Source organism: Microtus oregoni, unplaced genomic scaffold (genome assembly GCF_018167655.1).
Source record: "Microtus oregoni isolate MIOR12 unplaced genomic scaffold, Mior012 000020F_ref0000438, whole genome shotgun sequence".
NCBI classification, from domain to species: Eukaryota; Metazoa; Chordata; class Mammalia; order Rodentia; family Cricetidae; genus Microtus; species Microtus oregoni.
Window position 1 is genome coordinate 36,995,650 of NW_024543079.1, and position 18,640 is coordinate 37,014,289.

General features: G+C 48.9%; 1 protein-coding gene across 3 annotated transcripts in view; it reads right to left on the minus strand.

Moving 5' to 3' along the window:
• Nucleotides 1-3,727: 3,727 nt before the first annotated feature.
• Nucleotides 3,728-18,640, minus strand: part of Ebf4 (EBF family member 4) — a 75,241-nt gene continuing 60,328 nt past the window's right edge. For 2 of the 3 annotated variants that reach the window (XM_041670784.1, XM_041670786.1), the window contains 10 exons: nucleotides 15,195-15,276; nucleotides 14,147-14,482; nucleotides 13,919-14,045; nucleotides 12,259-12,347; nucleotides 12,066-12,131; nucleotides 11,799-11,970; nucleotides 11,528-11,713; nucleotides 8,438-8,635; nucleotides 5,144-5,219; nucleotides 3,728-4,941 (listed from right to left, as the gene is read on the minus strand). In XM_041670784.1, coding sequence (XP_041526718.1) covers nucleotides 5,149-5,219; nucleotides 8,438-8,635; nucleotides 11,528-11,713; nucleotides 11,799-11,970; nucleotides 12,066-12,131; nucleotides 12,259-12,347; nucleotides 13,919-14,045; nucleotides 14,147-14,482; nucleotides 15,195-15,276 — 1,327 coding nt within the window. In that variant the 3' untranslated portion in view covers nucleotides 3,728-4,941; nucleotides 5,144-5,148. The remainder of the gene's footprint in view (nucleotides 4,942-5,143; nucleotides 5,220-8,437; nucleotides 8,636-11,527; nucleotides 11,714-11,798; nucleotides 11,971-12,065; nucleotides 12,132-12,258; nucleotides 12,348-13,918; nucleotides 14,046-14,146; nucleotides 14,483-15,194; nucleotides 15,277-18,640) is intronic. The other variant, XM_041670785.1, reaches the window with a different exon arrangement.

The window sequence follows — 18,640 nt, forward strand, 5'->3', positions numbered from 1 at the left end:
TTCTTTGTTCTCAAGGAACAAAACAATCAAAAGGAAAGAAGGCAAAAGCAGTCTTGTTCTGTTACTCCCTTCTGGGAAGCCTCGTCTTTACCTTCGTAGTCATGAAGTCTAGTCTGTTCTATCTCCTGCTGAAATCTCTGCACTCAAAACCCTCCCACTCATCCTCATGCCAAGCAGTTCCTGTAGCTACAAACCCAGAGCCCCTCCTCCACCCACCCTCGGGTGCTGACACCCTATCAGAGCAAAGTGAGGTGCTTGGACACCTTTGCGCAGCAAGGGGACACAGGGGCTTCGAGGCAGGTCACCCACAGGGATCTTCTGGGTCTCCAACAGAGGAGACCAAGAGCTATGTAGGGCACCTAACTGGACTGGAATCACAGTTAGAATGGGACAGTAAAAAGATGAGCCACAGGGAGGCCGAATGACCATGAGCAGTTTGTTCTCATGTTTCCTCCTCCCTGGATTTCCCAGAGGTACCAGAAGCTAGCATGGAAAGAAAAATCGATATGTGTGTAGATTTCTGTATTCTGCTTCCCAGAAGTCATAGAAACACATATTTTTATGTGCCAAGAGGTAGGAAGAACAAGAGCAGGAGAGGGAGAGGAAGAGAATGGAGCCTCATATTAGCAATTAATATGCCTGGGCAGAGGGCATGCAGCGATCCACCATTAAACATGCCATTCAACAGTTAATGCAATGGCTTAAGATCAGACATATAACTAATGTGATTCAGCACATTAACAAAGTCATGCAGAAAATCACTGGATGATCTTAAGATATGCAGAAAAATATTTTTTAAAAATTTGGAACTCAGTCATAATTTTAATTAAAAAACTAGATTTTATGATAACTATAAGCCAAACACAATACTTCGTGGTGAAACACTAAAAGTCTGCTGTCCAGGATCAAGAATAAAGATGTTCACTGCCACTGCTTTTATTCACCATCAAACTGAAGATTCTAAGCAGTACATTTAGACATGAGACGGAAATGAAAATAAAAACTTCAAATGTTTGTAGATCAAATACTCATATAATTAAGAAAGATGCATACTTTGGACAATCTATTGATAAATTATTACTAACTGAAGTGTGTTGCTGGATATAAAGATTTAAAAAAAAATCAGTTGTGCTTCTAAGTGACATTCACTTAAGCATTCATAACAAATACCTTCAAAATGAAATGTACAGAGGCTGGAGAGATGGCTCAGCAGTTAAGAGCATTGCCTGCTCTTCCAAAGGTCCTGAGTTCAATTCCCAGCAACCACATGGTGGCTCACAACCATCTGTAATGAGGTCTGGTGCCCTCTTCTGGCCTTCAGGCATACACGCAGAAAGAATATTGTATATATAATAAATAAATAAATAAATAAATAATGAAATGTACAATTATATACAATACTTCACGTGATAGATGTGCAAGACTATCATGAGAAGTCTTCAGAATATTTTTTAAATTTATGTTTTACTTTTTTTTTTTTTTAAAGATTTATTTATTTATTTATACAGTATCCTGCATGTAGGCCAGAAGAGGGCACCAGATCTCATTATAGGTGGTTATGAGTTAACATGTGGTTGCTGGGAATTGAACTCAGGACCTCTGGAAGAGCAGTCAGTGCTCTTAACCACTGAGCCATCTCTCCAGCCCTATGTTTTACTTTTTGACATTATAATAGAATTACATAATTTTCCCCTTCCCTTTCTTTCCTCCCAACCCTCCCATATAACTTTCCTTTCTTTCCTTCAAATTCATTAATCTCTACTGCAGTGAGATGGAGGAAAGACAGAAAGCTTAAAAAATAGAGCTGGGCAATGACTATTCATTTAAAAACAAGCACGGTTGGTCCTTTGGTCACAGCCCAGATGGTTTAGCTGGGTGTGGTAGTGCACCCCTTGAATCTCAGCACTCAGAGGCAGGCAGATCTCTGTGAGATTGAGGCCAGCCTGGGATACATAAAGAGATCCTTACAAAAATAACAAATAGACCAAAAAAAATCAACCAAACAAACAAACAAACAGAAAACCAAACACAACTAATAATGCCATGGAAGAGAATGGGAGCATGGAAGAACAGAGAGGTAAGGACTCTAGGGTCCACATTTATGGTCCATGCTGCACATTCATCAGGCTCTCATACTGATGGTCTTTTTGCAAACATTCTGCTCCATCATCCACTGGTTGTGGCTGTCATCACTGTGGTGATAGCAGAAGGTAAAGTGAAAAGGCATGCGGAGACTGGAGGATGGTGGCTACTCCAGGCAAAGGAGCAGGACTTGAGAATCACAGACCTGAAAAGTCTCTTCTTTAGGGGAGAAAGATGCTGTGGACTGTGTCTGTTCCCTGTGTGGAAACATCATCTTAGAGAAGATAGAACTTGGGTCTATGTGAACCACCTAAAACGTGTTCAATACTTGTGTCTTCACACACACACAATCAATTAACAAACAAATAAATATAACAAGAAATTCAAAATCAATCAACAAATAAATATCACAAGAAATTCAAAATCAACCAATCAATCAACAAATAAACATAACAAGAAATTCAATGTAAACCATGTGCCAGGTTGGTAAGACGGTGCAGTGGGTAAGAGCACCTCCATGCACCCCTGGATTCCACCGTGGAAGGAGAAAACAGACTTCTGAAAGTGAGTTCTGACCTCGACCACTGCACTCATACTGTGACACGCGTGTGTGCGCACACACACACACACACACATACACACAAACACACACACAAATAATAATAAAGTTTTTATTTTAAATTAAAATATTAGTTGTGTCAGTGGGGAACAGACCATGGAGGTCACTCTGGCAGAAGGATGCGTATGTTTCAGGTTTCTCATTTTGATGTAAACTACCTGGAACTGGTGTGTGTGTGTGTGTGTGTGTGTGTGAAGGGAGGTCATGTAAACTCAAATGGTGCAGTGAGTCCTGAGATGGGACCACTGAGGAAAGACAGATATCATATCTCATTTTATATCGATCATGGCACCTGACCCATTTGGGGGACCAGATGCAATCACCATCATTACCAGTTGTCTCCTGTACAGATTACAGTCTGTAGAGACCTGGCCTTGAAGGCTCGGCTTGCTAAGAAAGGCTTGGGTAGACAGTCTTTGCTTTTCTATGCGGGCTTCCATCTGGGACAGCATGGGAGGCCAAGCACTGAGGGCGGGGTGACACCAATCGTGCATCCCAAGGGAAAGGAACCCTAGATTCTGTTCAAGAACACTAGAGGCCAAGTGGAGACCTCCAAGGACAAGACCAGCCTACCTGCTGTGACAAGGATATTTTCCCAGAAGGCTGCAGGGCATTGGTGTAGGGGGTTGGTAAAGACAGGGTTTCCAAATGCCTGAGGTCAGTCTGGGCATTGATAGTGGATTTAAAGGGGGAAAAAAAAACCTGGCTTTCAGAAGGAGAGAATGTGACCTTATCTAGGAGTGTGTTTCAGGGTCTGGGAGCCTTCTGGCACTCTGGGTGGGTGATTTGGCCAAGGAAATTACTATGCTCCTTTTAAGCTCTTAGGTAAAGCCAAAAAGGGGTCTGGGGAAGAGGCAAAGGGGGTTAATGCGATTTGGAGGGGCCTCCTAGGACCCACAAACCACCCACCAAGGCCAGGTAGGTCCTCCAGCCTCTGAAACCAAATTTCATTTCTGCACCCCTACTAACATCTAGGTTAGTATTTTTTTGTTTTTGGAGACAGGGTTTCTCTGTGTAATAGCTCTGACTGTCCTGGAACTCACTCTGTAGACCAGGCTGGCCTTGAACTCACAGAGACCCACCTGCCTCTGCCCCCCAGTTGCTGGAATTAAAAGCGTGCCCCACCACCTGACTCTAGGCTAATATCTAACACAGTGTTTAACATGTTCTGCTCCAGTTTCTAGCAATGTCTTGAAACCCTCATCTTGGTCTTGGCCAAGATGTACCAAGTTCTACATTCCTGATCTACGTTGGCCCCATACAACACTGTTGGGACCGAGTTCATCTAGGAGACACAAAGCAGGGGCTGGTTTCTCAGCTGATCACTGGAGATGCCTTAAAAGCCCAAGACACAAAGTTGCCCGGGAGCATGGATCAAAGTGGTCCTAGGAGAGCTGCAGAGCCGCTGAGAAAAGCAGACCAAGGAAGCAGGCGAGAGAGGCCATGTGGCCACCTGCATCTGGTTTATTGTTCTTTTGTCCAAACTCAGCAGAGTGTGAGGCCACCAAGGGGCAGCCAGACTGATCTTTGGGGCCAACTAGAGTTAGGTGTGTGGTGGTAGGGGACAAAATTCATGAAACATCCATTGAGTAAGAGTCAAAATTCAGGAGGCCCGTCTGTGCATCTTCCATGCCTAAATCCCCCACCGCAAGGAGGCGAGGTGGGATCTGCATGAACGTGCTACTCTCAAATCAAGTGGGGGCAGCCCCTGGGGTCCAGTGGCTTGTGGGCAGCTCCATGGGAGCCTGAATGGGCCTCCTGAGATGGCTAGATGCCACCTTGTTCACGAGAGAAGGTGGGCTGCAAGGCCAGGTGAGGTGAGTCAGATGCAAGCAGGACCTCGTCTAGATCACCTCTCCCTGAGCTGTCCTCTTTCCTGTGGTTCCCAGTTCTTGCTCATCTTACCAATATCTCTGGTCTTTACAAAACCCATCTCTTACAGAAGAACCAATCCAGTGGGTAAGGCCCAACATCCCAACACCTCCCTACGATGCTCTCTTGCCAAGAGCATCCTCACAGTGCTGGGCTTCTAATGAGCCCCAAGAAAGGGAGGTAAGTATGAGGGTCTATGGGTATGTGGGGCCCTTGAGCACAGAGGTGAAGGCCTCTCCCTGTGTATCCCAGGGACTGAGGTCTACCCAAAGTCTTGACCCTATATCTGTTTGTGCTGCCATCCCAGCCATGAACGTGAATCCAGAAGGATCTCCAGTCCAGCCTCATTAGGGACAGCACCTGCAGACCTGGTGGGACAAGAAGGAAAGAAGAAAATCTTGGAGGAAGGTTGGCTGCAAGGGGATAGGAAACCACTTCCTTCCATGTTCCCTAATCAGCTATCTAGAAGACAGGCAGAAGAAAGGAAGATTTGGACCCCAACTCCCCAACCCTGCCAAACCTATTCCAGGGCTAAATGAGAGAGAGAGGGAGACTGAGATGGACACCTACCATAATTAAGAGTATGCCAGGCCCTGGAGCCCCCGGGCTGCAGAGTGGAACTTGTCAGTATCTTCAAAAGGCTGGTCTGTGGTCACCAAGGAGAGAGGGAAATAAGCCTTCTGTGACCTGGTGACCTTACCTGCATGTTCTTCTCTGGACGGAAGACAGAAGGCAGGTATATAACACCTTCTTCAGGCTGTCAATCTATCTGGCCCTTGCTTGGGACCAGTACTATAGATGGAAAGGTGAGGGGTGCCACTTTGGTGTCTCAGGATGTACAGCCTACACCCTTGACTTCTTTACTTCCCTGACCTCTGTGCTTCTCTTCTAGGTTGCCCCCTTGTTCCCCCAACCCCATGTGTAACATATAACTGTGTGTCTGTGGTGTATATATGTGCTTGCAAGTGAGCCAATCTGTGCATGTGTGTGGTGAAGGCCAGAGGTTGGCTCTGGGAGTCTCTCTCCACTTGATTTTCGAGACAGGGTCACTCACTGAAACTGGAACCTGCCTTATTTTCCAGGTAGACTTACTGGCCAGTGAGTCTTGGGTATCTGCTTGTCTGGCCCAGGGCTGGGGTGACAGGTGTGTCCCACCACACCCAGCTTTTATGTGGAAGTTAGGCATCTGAACTCAGTGGTTCATGCTTGCACAGCAAATGCTTCGCTCAGATCATCTCCCAAGCCTAGACCCACCTTCTTCAGAGGGCCTGTGCCAAGGTGAGGAAGCAAATGGATGAGGACCAGGACAGTAAGGAAAGGCAGCTTCCGGGGGAACTGATCCACATATACAGCAGCATCCTGTCTGTCACCCACAGGTGGGAAATACACCATTCACTGGTTCCCACCCCACTGGTCCCTTTCCTTCAGCTGGCAGGACTCTGGAGTCCTTTCTTCCCCATCTCTCACATTTTAAGCTGCACACACACACACACACACACACACACACACACACACACGTTAGGACAAAATATCCAAAAGTTGGAAATAAGACCAAGAAAAGGGGTGCTGTGCCTTTAAGGGGTGGAAGTTGGGAACAGGGTCCTGCTGTATGACCCAGGCTGGTTTTGAACTTTAGATCTTTCTTGGCCTTTTAAGTTCTGGGATCCCCAATTCCACCTTCCTGACATGGCGGGCAGGCTGCCAGGCCCACCCAACGTTCGTTTGTGCTCTGGGGAATCAAAACTGTGGTCTTCATGTTTAAGAGCTTTAGCCTCCGAGCCATCTCCCCTGGGCCTCACCTACTCTTCTTTTTTTTTTTTTTGCTGTTGTTTATTTTTCGAGGCAGGGTTTCTCCGTAGCTTTTTTTGGTTCCTGTCCTGGAACTAGCTCTTGTAGACCATGCTGGCCTTGAACTCGCAGAGATCTGCCTGCCTCTGCCTCTAGGGTGCTGGGATTAAAGGCGTGCCCCACCACCGCCCGCGTGTATTCTTTAAATCACTTAGTCACCCTGTTAGCTCATTCATGAGTTAAGTTTTTTACATTTATCTATATGACTTATCTTCCAATGCCTTGCATATGGGTTTCTATATCCTGGCTTCCCTCTCTACACACCTTGCTGGGGCTTCCTCCCCTAGGAAAGGAATTAATTCTTCAAACCCTGCTTGGGCAAGCCCTTTCTCGACAGCAGTTCATACTGTGGATGGCACACCAACCGGTCTTCTAGCCCTCTTCCCCTGTATATAAGTTTGGAATTAGTTGAACCACCACCTCAGAGGAACAGTCTGCAGAGGGGAAGAACTCATTCTATCTGCAGAGTAGGGCAGAGCACAGCAGAAAATCTCCAGACCACGGTGGGTTGCTGCACCATCCTCCACTACAGTCAGTTTCCATGGTGGTCAGGTGGATTCTCTAACTACTGTGTGTATTTGGCATCCTTAGTTGTCTTCTTGTGCTTCACACTCCTTCCAGTGTCCCCAGAGTCTCATAGAGAAAATCTTAGGGCTCAGAGGCCTTTCTGAGTGCTGTCTACAGTTTCCCAAGTTCATTCTGCATGGGGTTGAAGGATGACTATGGGTCTAGCACAGAGGCTTGGCGTCCTTGACTATTTTGGCCTCAGCAAATCATATCATATTTAGAAGACGACATGAGTATCTCTTCCTAAGCCCCAAAGATATTCCCAGGAACTAATGCCCAAGATGAACGTTCTTTTTAAAGATAAATTTTGTGCCTGACATGGTGCTGCACACCTTTAATCCCAGCACTCAGGAGGCAGAGACAGGTGGATCTCTGTGAGTTTGAGGCCAGCCAGGGCTTGTCTCAAAAGTAAATAAATAAAAAATAAAATTTGTGCTCTAATAAATTTGTTTTCTTAGAAGATTCACTGTGTAGTTCAGTTTACTGAAAACTGGATGACTATCACCATTTACTAACAAACACGGATTCTCTCCTGATGAATGACCATTACTATCTGGGAGACTATCCTGTAGGGCATGTTCTACCCCAGCCGCTGTCAGCTCACTTGTCCATCAAACTGCAATGAAACCTTCGAGAGGTTTCTGCACTTGATGGGGGCCTTCTGACTCCATATTCACCTAAGAATCTAACTCCTGTTTTTTAAGCACCAACTATGGGGTAGGTGACAAAGCCAGGCGCTGATCTCAGGGCTAAGCTCTGCTTTGGATCCCAGGAGATCCTTCCAGACATCCCTGTATCATCATCAACGCCTGCCAGTCTTGTGAGCATGACAATCTCATCTAGCTCTGCCCCCAGCTATCCCTCCCAACTCGGACTTGCTCTATCCCACATCCTGTTACTTTTACCTCCTTCCCCACAGCTGAGCTTCCAGTGACTGTTTGGGTGGGGAAAGCTCTATGGGCTGAAAGTATCTGCTGCCTGTGTGTAAAACAAGAGAATGTCCCTTTCACTACTGGACACAGGAGGGGAACTCGTTCTTAATTCCTAATCTGTACATCGGGAAAGGGGAAGTTGGGCTAACCCTTATTCAAGGTCAGTGCCCTCTTGTTCATTAGATAACCCAGCATCAACGTGGTAAGTCCCTCTGATAGACACAGGAGAAAGACATGCAACCTATATGGCTTCCTTCATCTCGTAGGGTTAGGTCTTTGTTCTAGGCTCTATTGAACAGGGCTGGACTACAAGGACTTTTTCCACTTGGGATTTCAATCTCCTTGGCCAAGGGGCCAGTTGAATGGGTCTAGACAAAGGCCAGGGCACAGCTAGCTTTAAGGGTCAAGGTTCAAGGAAGTGGAGTTCAGACGGCCTTCCTGGACCCCCACAGAACCTCTTGCTGGGCCCTGCATGGGACACTGTGATGACCACTGTGAGGCAGGCTTGATTGCTCACCTGGAAGCCCTTCTCTGTGGGCTCTGGGGCAGGCCTGCGATGGGGAGCTGGGTGGACGCAGCACAGGGGCGAAGGCGCTCCTCTGTTTGACAGCGGAGATCATGTTGACAGGCGAGAAGGAGAAGACGCTGGTGGTGGGGGCAGCGGCCGGGAGGGACGTGGAGGAGGCAGCCGCCAGTGGGGGGCTAGAGGGCATGACTCCGGGGCGGGGCGAGGAAGGGGCAGATGCAGCAAGGAAGGCAGTGGGAGACACAACAGGAAGACAGCACCAGAGTGAGCAGCAGGGTTGGGGTGCCACATGGGCAGTGAGTCCCGTGTGGGTTGTTGACCAAGGCTGCAGGCTCAGACCTCCCTGGGGACTATGGGGGTCCTGAGAAGACCAGGACAAGATAATGTCTAGAGGTAAGATGGGAGCTGCTGGGTGCTGGACCAGCCCTGGCCTTTTCAGGTGTTCTGAGCACCATTTTCAGGGCTGGAGATGACAGGATCAGGCCCAGGGAAAAATGAAACAAAAACAAGTAGTGGGCAGTGCTCTCAAAGATGGGAGATAAAAAAAGAGATGGAAAGGTGGAATTCCTGCTGAACGCCACAGGAGCTCTGAAACGCTGGGAAATGTTTATGGGGCTGCGCTGCCAAAGCTACTCTCAGAGGTCAAGGGTCACATCAAAGCCGGAGTAAGTAGACAGGGATGAAGTTTCGGTGTCTATGCAGCCTACACGCACCCTCCTGTCTAAAGCTGCTCTACCATGAACGACAGCTCACACAAGCCCCTAGTTCATCTCTACTGAATGTTCCTATGCAATGTGCCCTGCACTTTGTTTTTCTGCTCCCCAACCCTGGGCACCGTTTCTTCCACTTTAATTCAAGGCCCTGCCATCTCCAGCCTAGACCCTGGGAGCCTCCTGTATCTGCTAGGGCTCCTGTGTAGCGCATCTCAGTTCCACCTTCTATGTTTTCATCTGAACCAATTCCCGGCTTTGCTCTTCTAAAGACCAGCAGGTAGGATTTTTAATCTTCTCCAACCAGCAGGCAAGGGACAGCAGGTACAGACTTCCTAGAAGAAGCTGAGAAGGCTACTTTGACATCAGAACACCCATTCGCTGACTGTGGGTATAAAAATGATTGCAATAGTATCCTATTCTCAACATCCTTAGCCTGCGGTCACCATCTCCTAGAGAAAAATGCTCAGTGCTTCCTGCTAAAGACCTGGGCATTACGGAGTGCTTAACACCTATTATATAAAAAGGAATATTTGTGGTATCTGCCAAGGCCCAGAGAACTAATACCCACATTTTGCAGAGTTAAGGAGCTCTACAAAGACAGCCCTAGATCCTCTGAGTAGGATATTTCTGACGACATTTTAGGGACATCCTGGCAAACTCAGTGAGGATGACACTTTGTGTAAGTGTGGCACAAAGCACCCCACACTCAGGGGAATGGATGTGGACCTGAGTAAACACCTTCTGAGATGGGAACAGGCCTAGGTAGCGCCCCGAGCGACCCTGCTGAGGGTGAGTGACTTTGGAAGTTCTGGTCTGGCTGACTAGGGTGACCCCGGAGAGACTGTGCACTGGGGCAGCCCCCTTTCACTGCTGACACACTGCTGTGTGTTTGGAAAAGGGCGAGAGAGTCAAACACAACGGAAACCAGAAGGCTGGGAGGTCACGGTCTTAGAACGAAAGGGATGTGGAGTAGTAGAAGCTGGCTAGGTGCCAGGAGAGACTGGCCTGGGTGGGGGTGGGGGGGAACACAGGAAACAGCCTGTGTGTACTTTGGCTTGGGGGGGACATTGGGTTCCACAAATTAAGTCAAGGTCAAAGGAGAGTGCCAGGCTGGATTTGTAGCCAGTGAGAGCAGCAGCCCTGGTAAGCAAAGCTAGGCAGGGGGCTAGATGGTTATTTTAGGTAATGAAAACAGATGGGAATGGAGAGGCAGAAGGGTGGGAACGGCAGGTAGAGCCACAAAAGCTCCTTCTTTGGCAGATGTCACTATTTCTCAGATTCAGTAGTGCCCCAGGCCCTAAGGGACAACCTCTCTTGTGACTGGTAGAGGAGTTTTTGCTGGTGAGAAAGGGTGCACAGAGAACCCCCATGCTTAGTGCTCTCACCATGTGGATTATAAGTACCCGTCAAGCAGCCATCGGTATTGCAAGAGACTAGCAGGCAGTGTGAAATGATAAGGCACAAAAATCCACCGCCCATCCATCTATCAGAGAGCTACCTTAACCCAAGATGCCAAGCAACTACCGTTCAGATTGGGCCTACAAAATCTTAACATTCTTTCTGAACTTTGTCTGCTTTTCTAGAGACATATTCAGATACGAGAGCTATCTGAGGTGGGGCTGGGGGGTGTTGTTGATCTTGTTTTACTGAAAGGTGCAACCTGTTGAACGTCTGTCAGCTCCTGGCTAAAACACTCAAGTCTGAATTCAGTCCTGATCACAAGGAATTCTCGTTTTGCCTGAATCATCTGGGAGAACATGAGAGACAAGGCACTCAGCGGGACAGGACAGGAACAAGTGTCCTATGGGTGAGGGGGTGAGGAAGCTCCTCCAGGGCCCCGCCGAGCCCCTAGGGGCCGCCACTCGGTCCACCGTTTCCTCCCCTGCCCCAGGAAGTGCTGCTGAAACCCGGAGCCACACATCCCGGGGCTGCCGGGCGCTGGAAGCCCGAGTCTCTAGAGTTTCCTTAGGCTTCCAGCAGGGGCCGCCAGCCTCCTCCCGAAGTCCCGGCGAAGGACCAAAAGGTTGCTGTCCACCAGGTTTCAGCACAGGTCCCCCTAATTAAGGGCGGCTCCACAATCATGGGAGGGCTAGAAGCGATGTGTACAACTGGGGTCAGCAAAGAGGGCTTAAGGTGCAAGAAGTTTGGCCCCAGGATCCCGGGGCTCCCCGAGGAGTGAGGCAAGGCCCCAAATCAGGGTGTGGGCGAATGGAAGGAGGACTGAGGGCTCTCCATGGCTAGGTCAAGGTCCACCCGCATAAGGCAGGAACTAGAAGCCTTCACCCCAGGATGGGCTGCAGGCAGGGCTGAGTCTATTCAGCATTCCCAGGCTGGACCCGCCCCCTTCCTGTGGGCTGGGGACACTCACTGGCGAAAGGCGAGGTTGCGGTGGAGCCATTGAGGAAGCTAGGGGACCCGGGCACGCCGAGGCCAGTGACACTCGGCGCACCGTAGCTGCCGAGACCAGCTCCAAGGCCACTGCCATAGCTGCTCTGCTGAGAGCCAGGGCTGGGCGCGAACCTGGGCGACGCGCTGCCGCAACTGCGGGCATAGCCTGCGGGAGAGTGGCGGTTAGCCCAGCTAGCGGCGCTGGGTTCTTCTGGTGCACCGCAACTGAGGGCAGGGGTGGCGACACGCACCCGGCTCCGGGGTGGCATCCCCGACGGTGATGGCCAGGGGGCTGCTGAAGGCGTTGATGCCCACGACGGCGGGGTGTGGGTGGCTGGGGGCCAGGGGTCCGAGAGGTGCAGGTGCGCGCGGGGCGCTGTACAGAGCCTCGGCCACGTCCGCCGCACGCTTCAGGAGGAGCTCCTGCGAAGACAAGAAGGGGGCACGGCCGGGGCAGCGGCAGGCGCAGGGTCAGAGCCCCGGGCCCTAGTGCTGGGAGGCGGGCGGAGGCACCATACCTGGTTACTGCTGGGCACTCCGTACAGGGCCTCCGCCAAATCAGCCGCCCGTTTCAGCAGCACTTCCTAGGGCAGGGGAGGAGACAAAAGGAACGAGGGGGGCAGCTCTTGGGGGCGCAGCGGGGCCCTGGAGGGGCTTTCTCATCCCCTTGTCCACTGGACATCCTTATTCCCGACCCACTCCTCTGATTACCTTAGGCAGCCTCTCAGGATCCCCCGGGTGTCTGGGAATGACTTTTTGTAGCCTCTGGAATCCGTAGTCAATGGTAGGCTCATTTAGGGCTGCAGAGAACGGCAATATTTGGAAGACACCCCTCCCGGAACAGAACTTACCTCCCCCAAGTCCGGCTCCATGTTGCCCAGAAACCCCTCGCTCAAGTATCAGTGAACGTCAGGGGAGTCATTTCGGTTCCTTCATTTTATTTGGTCAGAATTAACGCAACAAATATTTACTGAGCCAGGCTCTGTGCCAAGCTTGGCATCAACACACACACACACACACACACACACGCACGCGCACACACACACTTCTATTTATTTATTTATTTATTTATTTATACAGTATTCTGTCTGCTTGTATGCCTGCAGGCCAGAAGAGGGCACCAGACCTCATTACAGATGGTTGTGAGCCACCATGTGGTTGCTGGGAATTGAACTCAGGACTTTTGGAAGAGCAGGTAGTGCTCTTAACCGCTGAGCCATCTCTCCAGTCCCCCCCCCCCCCCCACACACACACTTCTATACTCAGGATTTTTGCATTTGGTCATATCAGTTTGCCATTAAAAAAACCTGAACAATCTTTATTTATCATGGATCAGGCAGCTTCTCTGCAACATGCAATTATCAAGGTTTGCATGCACCTCAGGAAAGGGAGGGGCCAGAACCATGGGTTCTCAGGAGGGCACAGTGCTCCGCCCCTGACTCTTCCCCCTCTTCCCCTTAAGCGCCTTACTCCTCCCTGGTCTCAAAGCGCTTTCTTCACTTCCAATGCTAGACTTAGTCAGTTTCCTCTCCTTTCCCCAAAGCATGAAGTGCGCATTTCCTGGGCTTGGCACTAGCCAGTCTTCTACCAACATCTCCCACCCTGTTCCTCTGTAGTTATAGCTTAGCTACTTCAGCACAGACTCCCAGGGGTGTCAAGTCCTCTACACTGTAACTCCACCCTCCACCCATCCTGGGTTCGCAGTTCAGGATACCTGCTACCTGAGGGTATCCTGAGCCCCCAAGCCTCAGTGAGTATGGGAAGAAGCCAGTGGCTTGGGAGGGGGGGGGGTCCAATGCAAAAATGGCAATGAATTAGGATTTCCACCAAGGGTCAAATGGAACCCAGTTTTCAGTGCATCCCCTTGAGCCTTGTGCTAACTGTTCACTGAGGCATTGTACAAGGGTGTGTGTGTGTGGGGGGGGGGGGGCTCACACGCCACTGTGTGGACGTAGAGTGAAGCCTGGAAGACCCAAAATACCCAGGAAAAATTTGGAGAGTAGTGAGTCCATTTGGAAGCATCTTCGAGGTAAAAAAATCGAAACAAAAGAAGACAGAAAGAAAAAACCCTCAATGAGGTTCTGAACTCCAGAGTACATGGCTAGGAGGGAGAGACATCCCTTGGGGAGAACACTTGAGGCAAAAGTTGCTTCCAGAAACTCAGGGAGAGAAACATAGGCCAAGAGGAAAAAGAATTTTGAGAGACCACTTAGTAGGAGTGGGCGAAGGTGTGTGGGGGATGAGGAGCAGCTGCTTAGGGCATGCAGTGCACCCGTAGATTTCTGTCACCGCCTGCAACTGTGTTTGAGTTTTGAGCTCAGAAGGCTCTCTCTGTGATCTTAGTCCCTGCTTCAGCTGCCTTATTCCTTACCTGTGTAGACAAAGCGGCCGGGGGCTCCTTTACAAAACTGCTTGGACTTGTAGGAGAGGGTCACTTCTACCACCCCAGGGATGTGTCGTGGTGGCGTCTGCACCCGGATGGCGTGGGGAGTGATGAGCTGTGAGAGGAGAGGGGAGGCCTGCAGGTCTAGTCCTGTGGGGAGGGCCTAGCCCTGAGACTCTTGGGAGACCAGAGGGAGACCGGCAGGGGTTGGCCCACCTCGCTCCACAGGAGCACGCTGCCAAACACGACCTGCAACCCGTCGAAGAAGTTGTCTCCGATGATAATGACGGTGGCGCCTCCCGTGGTCCAGCCCTCCCCGGGGCTGATGGCCTTGATGCAGGGGGTGGCAGCTGGGAGGTAGGAGAGGACCCAGGTCAGGGGGCTGCACCAAGATGGAGACTGAGGTTGGCCAGGGCTGGGCCGGGAGTCCTGACCTTCAGAAGGATCCAGGCGCCGGGCCCTGCGGCCATGTTTGGAGTTGTTGTGCACAAACATGTTGTCAGACACGGCCAGCACGTGTCCGTCCACACTCACTGTCGTGGACACCACCACCTGTGTGGACAGAGAAGACAGTCTGGCTGGGGCCCTGTTAGGGAGAACTAGCACCTTGAGGTGGGTGACTGGAATTCAAAGTGTCCTTAGGTGAGGGGAAGTTCAGTTGGGTGGGGGCTGTGCTGGTAGAGTTGAATCCAGCCGAACCAGGTGACAACCCCCCCGAGATGAACTGACCTCTCAGGAGCTACAAAAATCAAAAGCCCTGAAAAAGTTGTAGCTCCACAGGCAGAGAGAATCGTCCGTTGATTTTTGCACACCCGGGAACGCTATTCAGTATCATTCAAGTTTGGAGACTGGAATGCCTTCCTAAAGTTGGGGGCTCAAATCAGTTACAGAACCCATCAACAGAAGCCCCCACTTTATTCTGGGCAGGAAATCGGTGCTGCCTTCTCCCTACCCCCTGCTTTGGGAGGGGTATGCAGGTTGGGGAGGTGCTGAGGGCAGCTGTTCGCAGCTTCACACTATGCAAATTACCTGGGTCGTTAATCATGTAAAAATGTCACAATTAGCATCTTCTTAAGTGGGACTCTAATGAAGCCTCCCTTGGCAGCCAGCATAAGTTGAGATGGAGCTGCCCCACCCCCAGCAGGCACCAGACCCTGAGGCTCAGGGCTAGGCAGAGATCTGCTCTGGCAGGGTCACAGTTTTCCCTTCACCTATCAGGAAAGGGTAGATTTGCATGGGGTGAGAGGGCTTTTCCCAAGCCTACCTGGAAGCGGCGCATGTCTCGGGGATTCCCTGCATTCTTCAAGCAGTTCTGGTTGCATTTGAGAAAGAATTTGAGGAAGAACCTGAAACAGTGAGGTTTGGAGGCTCAAAGGTCTGGGGGTTCTGTAAACAGATGAAGATCATGGCTCCCTGCCATGCATCCTCCTAGCCCAATGACACCCCTTGGTTGGTTACACACAGGTGCACACTCCATACTCCTATCTCAAGCTGTGTGCACACAGGGTGCCTGAGATGGACCAATCACCAGGACTACCTTATTACACAAATGCACACACTGCTTATTTGTCTACAAAGTGTATGTATATTTATACACCTGCGCAGTGTATATCCATCACAGAAGGTGCCAATCATAAATTCTACAGTATATGTGTGTGTACCTATCACACATACTATGTATATTCCACATGTAGTTATACTTACATATGCCCAATACCGAATGTAAACCTTCGACCATGTATATCTGTCATAGTCTGTGCCCACCATACACATTATATCTGTAATACAACACATCTCCTACCCAGATGACTGTCACCTACACAATACGTACTCAGCATAAACTGTGTCATTACAGATAATACATATGCTTTATTTATTATTACTCGCAAGATATAGCTATAACATAAGCATATATTTCACATATGGCCTATACTCATCAAACATGAGGCTGGGCAGTGGTGGCACACACCTTTAATCCCAGTATCTGGAAGGCAGAGGCAGGTGGATCTCTGTGAGTTTGAAATCAGCCTGATCTACATAATGAGTTTAGGCTAATCAAGACTACATAGAGCCAGGCGATGATGGCACACGTCTTTAATCCCACCACTCGGGAGGCAGAGGTGGGCAGATCTCTGTGAGTTAGAAGCCAAGCCTAGTCTACAAGAGCTAGTTCCAGGACAGGCTCCAAAGCTACATAGAAACCTTGTCTTGGGGGAAAAAAAGGAAAAAAAAGAAAAGAAAAAAAGACTACATAGAGAGACCATGTCTCAAAACAAACAATCAAACACCAAACCAAATTGCCGGGCGATGGTGGCACACACTTTTAATCCCAGCACTCAGGGAGGCAGAGGTGGGTGGATCTCTTTGAGTTCGAGGCCAGCCTGGTCTATAAGGCGAGTTCCGGAACAGCCAGGGCTACACAGAGAAATTCTGTCTCAAAAGCAAAAACAAAAACAAAAACAAACAACAACTAAACAGGCAAACCCCTCGGATTCTGAGTAGAACAATGCATGCGTGAGCCTATTCCCGTCATGTGTGTTATGTATCCATCCCTCAGGGCATATGAATAGCAAGAATATAGAAAATAATACACCAGCTGGGCAGTGGTGGCACACGCCTGTAATCCCAGCACTCGAGAGGCAGAGGCAGGCAGATCTCTGTGAGTTCAGATCAGCCTGGTCTACAAGAGCTAGTTCCAGGACAGGAACCAAAACCTACGGAGAAACCCTGTCTCGAAAATCAAAAAAAAAAAAAAAAAAAAAAAAAAAGAAAGAAAGAAAGAAAAAAGAAAATAATGCACCTACTTGTGTTGTATATGATTTTAAAAACTGTCACTGAGAATGACATCCCTCTCAGCAGATTCCTCTTCCACAGATTTTATATTCATTATAGACAGAAAACCTTACATAGGGGAACACACACTTACCATATACACATACCCCATGCAGATATGCAGATTAGCTTCTTTGTTTGTTTGTTTTTGAAACAGGTTTTCTCTGTGTAGCCCTGGCTGTCCTGGAATTCTTTTGTAGACCAGGCTGGCCTCAAACTTGCAGAGATCCACTTGCCTCTGTCTCCCAAGTGCTGGGATTAAAGAAGTGTGCCACCACCACCCAGCTCTTTTTTTCCCTGGTAACTGGTAAGCAAGAAACAACAACAAATACCACAGCATATGCCGTGAAGAGGCTAATCCTCCAGTGTTCCAAATAGCTGGCAGGAAGCCACACAACAGTAAGCATAGACAAAACTCTAGCCACTGGAAATGCAAATACTATAATGTATTTCTTTGCCCTGTGAGACTCTGTGAGCATCTTTGGGCATGCCCTACAAGTAGAGGGCAAGGACTAGGTCCATGGAGGGTCTTGGCATGCAGCGTGGCTTCCTAGGTATCTAGCGGGCTCTTCTAGTTAGTGTTCCCAATTTACTTCCAGTTGTTTGGAAGGCATTTTTACTATGCTGTTTCTTACAATAAACAGCACATAAGGGTCTAAAATTAGAATGGTATTCTGAAATAGTACATATTGTAGCTACCTATATGCTGTTTATACACAGTTCTCATCTGTTAAGACATTGTATGAAATAGATGCCCTAGAGCCTCAAACATATATAGTCCTCATACATGTCCCACATTCAGATGGGTAGTATATTAACTCCCTAGGCAGAGTACAGGCTGGTTCATTAATTTTCAGCACACAGCATGCTTTAGCAGGGGCTAGAAGGAGGGAATCATCTCAGACTGGGCCACAGTCCCTGTGCTGAGAGGACTGATGTTAACTCCTGAATACCATGAATGATATGGCCAGCATGGTGGTGGTGGGATGACCCAAAAGGTACTCTCTTAGTATCCACACTCCCAACCCTGTAGAGCTGAGAGGAAAGGTTCCTGGGATGTGGATGGGATGTGGATGAGAGGTGGGTACCACGACCAAGTGCTACTCTGTGCACTGTTAGCTGGAGGGGTATGAATGTAACCACGGTTTTCAGAAAGCATCCAGATCAGCAACATTGCAAGGAAACTTGGTAGGAGTGCAGAAGCTCAGGTTCTGCCATAGCTAGACCTGCAGAATCTAAACAGCTTTGTTGGGGCCCAACGTCTGTGTTCTCCGAAGTCCTCTATAGCACTGAACCTCTTGAATGTGGTGAGTCTCAATCTGAGACATACTGCAAGTATGAAATACACACTGGATTTCAAACACTTCGGAAGAAAAGATAATAAAATAACTCACCCCCCCCCCAAAAAAAATGCTGGATGGTAGTGGTACACACTTTTAATCCCAGCACTTGGGGGGTAGGAGCAGGCAGATATCAGTGAGTTCGAGGCCAGTCTGGTCTACAAAATGAGTTCTAGGACCGCCAGGGTTATACAGAGAAATCCTGCTTCCAAAAAGCAACCCCCCCCCAACAAAAAAAAAACCACCTCAGAAGTTAGCTGGGTATGGCAGTGCATACCAGTAATCTCAGCACTCAGTGGGTACAGGCAGGAAGATCAGGAGCTCAAGGCTAGCCTCAGCTACACAGTGAGTTTAAGGCTAGCCTGAGTTACATGAACTTCACTTCCCTCAAAACAAATCTCAGTCATTTTTGATCACATTGAAACAATAGTTTAGATACATTGGATTAAAGTATATGTATATATGTATATATATACATATATTCATCATTAATTTTACCTATTCTTTTTTAAAGAAGTTGTAACTAGAAAATCTTACA